General features: G+C 39.7%; 1 protein-coding gene across 1 annotated transcript in view; it reads right to left on the bottom strand.

Annotated features, from left to right (window-relative positions):
* MAATS1 (MYCBP-associated, testis expressed 1) overlaps positions 1-10,368 on the bottom strand; it is a 72,059-nt gene extending 61,691 nt beyond the window's left edge. The window contains exons 1-5 of the mRNA XM_011987201.1: positions 10,245-10,368; positions 6,586-6,662; positions 5,911-6,068; positions 4,745-4,828; positions 3,533-3,589 (exon numbers count right to left, since the gene is read on the bottom strand). Coding sequence (XP_011842591.1) covers positions 3,533-3,589; positions 4,745-4,828; positions 5,911-6,068; positions 6,586-6,662; positions 10,245-10,368 — 500 coding nt within the window. The remainder of the gene's footprint in view (positions 1-3,532; positions 3,590-4,744; positions 4,829-5,910; positions 6,069-6,585; positions 6,663-10,244) is intronic.
* Between the last annotated feature and the right edge of the window lie 251 nt (positions 10,369-10,619).

Consider the following 10,619-nt stretch of genomic DNA (forward strand, 5'->3'; position numbering starts at 1 on the left):
TGATAAGAACTATTAGTCCGTGAGAGATTTAAAAAAAAAAAAAAAAAAAAAAAAGCATTTCAAGCCAGTTAGAAAGAAACACCTGTTTGAAAGTTCAACCTGTGCTGGAGCAATTACTTTAGACAGTTTTTTTGTTTTGTTTGTTTCGTTTGTTTTTTGAGATGGAGTCTCGCTCTGTCACCCAGGCTAGAGTGCAGTGGTGCGATCTCAGCTCACTGCAACATCCGCCTCCAAGGTTCAAGTGATTGTCCTGACTCAGCCTCCCAAGTAGCTGGGATTACAGGTGCCCATCACCTCACCCAGCTAATTTTTGTATTTTTAGTAGAGTCAGAGTCTCACCATGTTGGCCAGGCTGGTCTCAAACTCCTGACCTCAAGTGATCCTCCTGCCTCGGCCTTCTAAAGTGCTAGGATTACAGGTGTGAGCCACTGCACCTGGGCTTTAGTTTTTAAAGCTGAACTGTAACTGCTATTGAAATCACTTTCCAGTAGTTGCTATAAATTTCTAACATGTAGCTAATATATGGCTTCTTATGTTTTCAGTAGAAATTATTCTACTATAAAATTCTAGTTGAGGAAATAACTTCAAATCAGCTTTATGTCATCCAAAGTTACATGAAGTTTTATTATATTAGTGCACCATTATCTTGAATCAAGAGAATAAAATAATTTTTTTTGTTTTTGTTTTTTTGTTTGTTTGTTTTTTGAGATGGAGTCTAGCTCTGTCCCCCAGGCTGGAGTGCAGTGGAGTGATCTCGGCTCACTGCAAGCTCCCCCTCCTGGGTTCACGCCATTCTCCTGCCTCAGCCTCCTGAGTAGCTGGGACTATAGGCTCCCGCCACCACTCTTGGCTAGTTTTTTGTATTTTTAGTAGAGACGGGATTTCACTGTGTTAGCCAGGATGGTCTCGATCTCCTGACCTCATGATCCACCCACCTCAGCCTCCCAAAGTGCTGGGATTAGAGGCATGAGCCGCCGCGCCCCGCCAAGAATAAATTATTTTTTTCTCAAATTGAATAATTACACATTTGGACCATCTGATCAAATGTGCTTAGTTTACGGTAAGGCCTAATGAGCTCTTCTGATGAAGATTTCTGTCTCCCTATCTTTCCAGGTGGGTCTGGGAATAGAACATAAAAGAGGAAAGCTACTTTGAACCCTTCCAGTAACTTAATACATGGTTTCTTAACTAACTTCTTAATTTCTCCAACCTATTTTTTCCCCATTTCAGTTGGCTTTAGGGGAGAGTAAAATATGAGTAACAAAGAGCAATGATCCCTTTCCCACCTCCTCCCCAACCTCAAACAGGACCCAAACCCAGAAAGGTCCCACATCTGCTCCATGCTGGCCTGACCCCTGCTGTGTCCTGGCCCCTGTCCTCAGGCTCACCTGCTCTGGCTTTAGTACTCATATGACAGCCAGGGCTGCTCTGTGTGTTCTATCCAGGCCCTTCCTCCTCCACCACTGCCCGGGAACCAGGAGCATGCGCTGTCTGCCATACCTACAGTCATCTAGATTTTCTCTCCCAGCCCCAACAAAGCTGTACAGAGACGGGCTTCACAAACCTAGCAAATCCTGTTCTACTATGAGCTTCACTGAATGTTTTAGAAGTATTAACTTTTTATTATCTTTGAAAAGGTGCTTATGTAGAATCCAAAGGAAAGACTCCAACAGCTAGCCATGAGAAAGGTGTGGCTGGAGAAGGCCAGCTGGTCCCAAGACAATTCCATCCCTGATAACACAAGGTGGCATTATACTCACTGCTCAGAAACTCAAACATACTGGAATTCCAGAGTTGACCTCACTCAGGAACACTGATTCATTCTTTAAAAAGTTCTAAGAGAGATAGAGTAGCTACAATGTCAAATGTCATAGTTTAACTGTTGGATGGAATCTTTATCCCTTGTGTCAGGGTTATTTAGGAAGGAGTCGGAGAGGTCATGGTGTTCATCACTGTAGGCCTCTGAACTCCCTCGAATTAGTTTAACAACTTTTAGACTGACGCACTTATGACCTCCAAAGCAGGTAATCCAGTGAGCCTGATTTTAAAGAATTACCAGAAGGATCTTTAGGGATCTACATAGCTCATAGCTCCCCTTTTGCTCATACAAAACACTTCATAGAATATAAGTCTACAGCTATCTCTGGATAAACTGGTACCCCAGGAAGTTGCTGTCTGGGGAGAGCAGGGAATCTGTACTCCATCTCTATAAAGAGCCAAAGGCATCCACACAGTCTTAAAAAAAGTCAAGGGTGAAGTAAAATCATAACTAGCATTTATCTTGAGGATTACAGACATTTAATAACATGTGTCCTATTTATATGATGATATATATTATTAGGAATAACTATATTCTTTAAATGCACCCTTGAAAACCCAGCCCTGAATAAATTTGTATTCAGAAATATGAGACCTTAAAAAAGGTTTCTATTCCTAATAATTTCATGAATACCTTGGACTTTTTTCTCTTATAGAAATATCAAATTTTATTAATGGAGGAAAGAGTGTAGCAAAAATTAGATTTTTAAAAGGAATACTCTACCCAGTCTGCTGCCTTGTCCTGAAACTAGAGATGAGAAATACACATTTGTCTCAGATTCAGCCCTTGTCCCTTACCTCCCTCTTACCTTGGTTCACTCTGTTGTGGGGCAAAAACCATGTTTTATTTATCTTTGTATACCACATTGTCTGTGTAGATTAGATGGTTATTAAGTTATAAAATTCTAGCATTCAAAAAATATTACGTGACTGATTTGTTTATTTGATGAAATGTTGAAGAACTGTCATAAATAAGTGTTTCAGAGAAGCAAAAGAAGATATTTAAAGCACTTTTCAACTTTTTTAAACCACAACTGCTACAATTTGAATATGTGGCTGTGTCTTCTCCAAAATTCATGTTCAAACTTAGTCCCCACTGTGGTGGTATTAAGAGGTGAGGCCTTTGGGGAAAGTGATTAAGTCATGAGGACTCCATCCTCATCAATGGATTAGTGTCTTATAAAAAGACTGGAGAGAACTAGCATAGGTCCTTTTTGCCCTTCCACCATGTGAGGACACAGCATTTGCTGCTTCTGCCATGTGAAGACACAGCAAGAAGGCCCTCACCGACACTGACTGCCAGCCCCTTGCTCTTGGACTGTCCAGCCTTCAGAATTCAAGAAACAAATGTATTTTATTTATATCACTAAGTCTGTTAATTTGTTATAGCAACACAAACGGACAACTAACAGTAAGAAATACATTTTATATCATAATCCATCATATACATATAAACATATGCATATATTTTTCTGAAACAAAAGTTATAAACAAAAACCAGCTTACCCTCCATATACCTGATGCTTTGGTTATTTTCTATTCTGTTTCATGTTTTAAAACACTGCTCATGACCCACTAGAAGATTTCATACCCTTCCAATGTTTTGTGATCCACAATTTCAAAAATAGTGATTTAGATAACTATCTTCTAAGAGAAAATATGGAAGCAAACAATAAATAAACTGAAAAAGAGTTTTTAAATAATGGTTACTTACTTGGATATGGCATAAACAACATTGAATGGCATCTGCTGAAAAAATGGAAGAAAAGGCCTGGGAGGAAAAGGAAAACATAAATGTGTAGGACTTTTGCAATGAATGTATTCTAAGCTCTCTTCCAGCTCTAATATTTGTCCCTTAAAAATCAGTGAGCTTAAATATCCCATATATCAGTGCTACTTCTGGATATACAAAATCACTGAGGTGTGGGGAGGTTCTTGTCTAAAATGCAGATTCCCAGGTCTGGCCCATGATATTCAGTACATACAGGGTAGAGCCAATGAATGTGCATTCTTAATAAACACTCCAGTATTTTCTCTTCAAATAGTAAACAAGTCACAATTGAAGAAGCCACCCTTTAAGCCCTGTACTTGGGCTTCAGCTGGCCATTAGTTCCCATGAACTTCTCAAGTTCCTGAGACATTCTGAAATTCACAACGATTTAATCTAAAGCCTCCCCCTAAAAGTTAAGAATTGTACAGTTAACTGTATAGAATTGTATAGGTAACAGCTAAAAATTTAACTTCTCTGAAAAAGTTAGCATCACAAAATTTCCATAAGGAGGTTGCTCATAAATAATAATGTGGATTAGAAATTTACTTTCTCAAGGAAGCTTATGCAGATGTAGTATCAAGACTATTTTTTCTAACTCCAGTAAGATGTATAAGGAAATCCCCATCTAATTTTTATTTGATTTGAGTATATGGTTATTACATGAGCATAAATCACAAATGAAATAAAACTAACCTTTTGGCCATGTTGGTTTGGGCAAGATTCACACAAAGAGAACAAACATTATCCCTTTGAACACAAGTTTCCCCTTCACCATGACTTCATGGTATCTCCACTGTGTCTCACTCATTTGATGACTTCATTTCAAATGTTTTCAAATACATATTCTTAGTTGCAATCAGTATCTCTAAAGTCAGGCAGGCTTAGTTTGAACCCCAGATCTACCCCTGGCTAGCTTATATGACCTGAAGCAATCTATTTATCATCTCTCAGTCTCAGCTTCATTACTGGTAAAACAGGGATAATATATATCTTATCCTATATTTCTGTTGAAAAGATTAGGTCATATGCATGTAAAGCACTTAAAATAGAGTCTGACACATTGTATGCACTGAAAAATGATAACTGTTATTAGTATCATAAAGAGGTTCTCTAATAATATTAGAGCTCAAATATTCATTAGTAATTACATTCTACCTTTCAAAGTATTTATAGCGATTCTTTCCAGTAACTTCAGGATCTTCATAAACTTCTCTAGGCATCTGAAAAGAAGTGTCAGTTCTAAAATGAAGCAAGAAAACATCATTTAAGTCTAAAATATTTCCACATATAATTTCTATTTAATATTTCTATGTGTATAGAGTAGGAGTTACACAAAGTATCTCATACTGAGAGTAAAGTCTTCCATAACCTGCATTTGACTGTCATACAACTTAGAGTATATATGATTCTTCCCCTGCCCTGAGCCAGGAGACCCAGGACCTAGTCAGAGGGTAGATTTATGAAATCCTACATACAAAAAAAAAAAAAAAAAAAAGTAGATTTATGAAATCCTACATACAAAAATGCCCAATTTTAATTAAAAGGACACAAGAATAACAAAATATTAAAAGACAATTTTTTTTTAATTTATTTTTTTCAGAGTCTCGCTCTGTCACCCAGGCTGGAGTGCAGTGGCGCAATCTCGGCTCTCTACAAGTTCCACCTCCTGGGTTCACACCATTCTCCTGCCTCAGCCTCCCAAGTTGCTGGGACTACAGGTGACCGCCACCACACCCGGCTAATTTTTTGTATTTTTGGTAGAGACGGGGTTTCACCGTGTTAGCCAGGATGGTCTCGATCTCCTGACCTCATGATCCACCCGCCTTGGCCTCCCAAAGTGCTGGGATTACAGGCATGAGCCACCATGCCTGGCCAAAAGACAATTTTTCTATGTCCAGGCTAAAAGACTTTATACTTTTAAATTTACTAAATGCGAACTTGTAAGTAATTAAAATAATAAATAATTCAACTTATCCTTGAAGGTGCTTTGGCCGCAAGTTCCAAAAAATATTTTAGATATTAGCAGAAAAGAGCACTTTCAGTTGCTAAGTTGGATCCAAGCAACAACAAACTCAGTCATCCCTACCTTTGGTGGACAGTTGTCATTATATATATATCTCTATATAGAGAGAGATATATATGATGGAAAAAATATATATAATACATATAATCAGGCTTGTTTGGTCAAAAGAGGTTTAAAAAGAAAATTTGGTCTAGGTATAACACCACGACTGAACATTTTAAAACCACACATGGTAAATGAATTTAAAAAAATGTTTTTAATGCATTTATTTTAGGCCCTGGAGCCACCCGACACTTACATGGCAAGCTGCCGGAGGGCTTGTCTGTGTTTCTCCTCATGTCCCTTCCATTCCCGACTGATAAATGGTGGGACAGGATCTGACTTGCTCCAATATAGAGAATATCTTGGATAATGGATCAGGTTACTGAACATGGTTTTAAACCTGGGAACTTTTCTCTATCGTTAGGGAAGGGAGGCAAAGGACAAAATTATACCATCAGCTTTTCTAAAGTATTTTAATTACATTGTAAATTTTTTTTAAAAAGATACAAAACAATGTATATAATATAAGAAGAGGGGTTATTGCTATATACATAGAATATCTTTAAATGGATGCCCAAGAAACTGATGACAATGGCTGTTTATGTGGAGGGGGTGAGGGTAGGGCTAGAATTTATTTCGTACTGTGTATGCTTTTGTACTACTTAAATTCTTTTAACATGGGCATATATTATTATATTTATCCCATTGAAATAAATTAGCTTATGGGTTCTCTATTCATTATTAGTGACTTAATCCTCGCAACGAGCCACAAGTATTAAGATGCTTTGGCCCCCAGTAATCTTGGCAAAGTAATTTCTGTGGAACCTAAAATCCAGTGAAGATTTGATGATTAGTCAATCTGATCAATGCAGTTAGGCAAACTAGATGGTTCAGGTTCATTAGGTCGCCTTGGTTGATGCATTAGACATACCAGTCTGCTGCGAATCAGGGTGGCTTGGATATTTGCCTGTGTGTGGTCTTTCTCACTTGACACAATAAACAATGGATCTGCAAAATAAACAATCAAGTAGCATAACAAATAGAACATATCTACCCCTAGGCTGAGAATAATGGCAAAGCAATGTAATCTCTTAATTGGAAAACAAATTTAAAAGTTTAAATATTGCCCTACTCTGCAGCAGCTCATGCTCTGTTGTGCATGTGGCCCTGTTACTCTACCACTTCTACCAGTAACAGTTGTCAAGATGATTTTCTTTTCTGAGTATTCCAAGTCAGCATATGGAAGTGGAATGCATAAAGAAAGTCTAGCATGTTTTCAAGTACTACACCCTAAACACACTTTATAATCTCTCTTACGAACAAAACTCCTTCTGAGCCTGGGTAGCCCAAAAAATTCTTTAAGGGAAAGACCTTGTATATATGCACTATGCCAATTTGCAAGGGAAAGAAGCAGTACATTTATACTATCTCCCATCTTTGATGCACTAGAAAGATGCAAACCACATGATATCTCAGAACTGGTGAACATGATTTAAAAAAATCAGCTATCTTCAGAATTCACCCCTTAAGTTTGTAAGTTTGCTGATGATGGGACCATTATTTTTACAAAGTCCAACAGAATATTGCCCTGCTATTATAAGTATCTGTTTATCAGGTATATCTTTAAAGTGATGAAGACTATTCATGATTGACTATACTGTACTGCCCTTTAAAATCAACTGATTTGCCATTAAATTAACAAGCAGCCTTCAGATATATTTGATTTCCCAAATAGACTTGTTTTTGGGGAGGCAAATACCCTGACCAGCTAGTCTAGATAACATGGTAACACGTATTTCTCCATAGAAATTAATAAACTGGGAATTGTGATTTAGAAATGTCTCTTTTGAATTTGGATAATGTGTGTTAATTCCTAAAAGCTAATAATTCATCAGTTACCCAACAAATATGATTTATTGAATGCAGACATTTGATATTCCCACCAAGGCTGAAAAGCTGCAAGAGGCTCAGGTTCTTTTTGCTCCTTCATTCAACACATGTTTATTGACTGGCTGCTCTATCTAGGTGCTTAGAATACATCAACAAAACGACAAAAATCTTTGACTTCGTACGAGAGAGACAATAAACAACAAACATAATAAACTAGCAAATTAGACATTAGAATTTGAGGGCTGTTATTTTTTAAAAAGAAGAAATCGGGTAAGGGAGACTGGGTGGCAATTTTAACTAGGGTGGTCAGGACAGGCCCTTGAGAAGGTGGCATGTATAGAGACTTGAAGGTAAGGGAGTTAGCTAGTTAGATACCTGAAGAATATTCTAGGATGGGAGCATGCCTGATACATCTGAAGAACAGCAAAGTCCCTAGGATGGGAACATGCCTGATACATCTGAAGAATAGCAAAGAAATCAGGACAAATGAGGCAGAATGAAGGAGGGAAAAGAGAGCAGATAAGAGGCCAGATAAGCAACTAGGGAACTAATCACATAGGGCTTTGTAGGGAAGGGTAAAAGAGCCTGGAAAGGAGTTCATCTTTGCACCACCACAGTTCTGTCAAGGTGGAAACCTGGCCCAAGGCCAGTCAATTCATTGGCCAGCCAACAACCAATCTTAAATTTCTAACTTAAATTTTCAGCTACAGTACACAAAGATGCTATACAATTGGTGGTGAGCTTTAGGGCTAACTAGTCAAGAAGCAGGCCACCCTAGTCCCTATCATAGTAAGAGAAATCCATACACAAGAGGCTTTCTGTCAGATGGAAGAAGTAAGCAAGCATAGTGATGTCTTGCTTAGTGATGGGGATACGTTCTTAGAAACGGGTCATGAGGTGAGCTTACCATTGTGTAAATATCGGAGGGTGTTTAACATAAACCTAGATGGTATAACCTACTCCACACCTAGGCTATGTAGCATAGCCTATTGCTCCTAGGCTACAAACCCATACAGCATGTTATTGTACTGAATACTGTAGACAACTGTAACACAATGGTATTTGTATATCTAAACAGAAAAAGTGATGCATTGTGCTACAATGTTATGACAGCTACAACGTCACTAGGTATTTGGAGTTTTTCAACTTCATTATAATCTTATGGGACCATCCTTATACATGTAGTCCACTGTGGACCAAAATATCATTACTTGGGGCTTGACTATACATAGAAAGAAGGCTAGAGTTGCCAGATAAAATACAGGATGTCCAGTTAAATTTATATTCAGATAGGCAATGAATAATTTTTTAGTATAAATATGTTCCAAAATATTGCACAGGACAAAAATTTATACTAAAATATTATTCGTTATCTGAAATTCAAGCTTAACTGTGCATCTTGTATTTTTATTTGCTAAATGTGGCAACCCTAACAAGGTGAAAGGTCATAAGGTCAAAGAAAGAAAGCAGGAGAGCACAGCATCTTAGTTCTGATCTTCCCCGTCCAGGTTCTCATCTGCCATGGCTATACTTCGCTTCCTGTCCATGAATACCGGCGAGATTGTCTGTTTTATAACAACACAAACTTTAATTCGATCTACTCTGAGTGAATTTCTGTTCTTAGCAAGGCACATGGAAACATTTAGCAATTCCTCTGCAAAAGAGACACTTATGCATCAAAGAAACCACCAGCTTAATAAATACTTTGGGGAGATGTTTGTCCTCCTTCTCAAATTACCCGTGAAAAAAATATGGTGATGTGTTTACAGGAGCTAACTTGATTTATTTCACAAAACCAAGAGTAAATACAGAAAACCACTGGCCAGAATATGTCAGGAATCACTACACAGCCTCTATCTAGGAATGTGTACTCTAGAGATTCCCACACAAAGGAGACCCTGGGATTCCCAGAGGCAACACCACATTGCTGAAAGCAATGCAAGGTTCAGGTGAAAAACCTGGGACTGCAGAGGGCAAAATTGGAAAAAAAGCATGCTTAGCTGGTTACAATTCTTGCCACGGCAAATTCAATAAACATTTATTAATTGAAGCGCCTAGTACATGTATCAGCACTAGAATAGGTGCTCACAAGGCTACAAAAATATACAGAATAGGAACCTAAGGAACTCAAGGAGCATGGAGAGAGAGAAAACACAAAACGCACAAGCAAGCCGTTAAAATAAACTGGGCCTTTGTTGGCCCAAGAGGAGCCAGCGGACCTAGTCTATAAACAATGCTTTGACGCAGAAGTTGAAAACAAAAACAAAAACAAAACCTAAAAGCAAGCATGAGATAAACTGGCACTTTTTTTCGCCCAACTTGTATTTGCCCAGAGAGTAGGAGACAAAAGATTATTTTCGTAGGGCATTTTATGCAGGAACATTGAGTGAATCTCCGAGTCTACAAATCGTTGCATACTTTTCTGGGTACCAAAATGCCCGGAACAGGTATCAGGAAGATCGCCCCTTGAAGCGGAGCGCACCCACGCCTTTCGATGCACGCGAACCCCCGACCCCACCCTGAGTGCGGGCACCTGGAGGGCTCCGAGCTGCCCCCACCCGACCAGGGACAACCGCGGGTAAGAGGTCAGTCCAGAGGGTCGTCTTTCGTTCGCCATGCCCCTGGCCAGGTCCCGCCATCTGGGAGCCCACCTGGCCCAGAAGTGGACGGACGCGGAAGAAGGTCTGCGACTGTCCTTACCGTACAGAAAATCATACGCTCGATTGGAGGAGATGTGGCTCCCAGCCCGCGACCTCTCCCGGTACCGAGTTTGAGACACCTGAGGCTGGGCCTGGGGCTCCTGGATGGTTACTGCGTGGCTCATGGTACCGCCTCTTTCTTCGGGCCAGCAGGGGACCAGCTGGTCTGGCTTGGCTGCTGCGTGCACGTCGCTATGGTAACCGCCGCCGGCGCCAGGGGATAAGGGGCGGGGCCAGGAGAAGGGAGGAGGCCGCGGGGCGGGGCCGAAGAGGAGTGGAGAAAAATGAAAGCAGGAGTGGCCGGCCAAGAGTCGGGAGGGGAGTGGAGGGGAAGATGAGACGAGAGGGGAGAGGCAGGGTGAAGGAGGAAAAGGCT

Source organism: Mandrillus leucophaeus, unplaced genomic scaffold (assembly GCF_000951045.1).
Source record: "Mandrillus leucophaeus isolate KB7577 unplaced genomic scaffold, Mleu.le_1.0 Scaffold302, whole genome shotgun sequence".
Lineage (NCBI taxonomy): Eukaryota > Metazoa > Chordata > Mammalia > Primates > Cercopithecidae > Mandrillus > Mandrillus leucophaeus.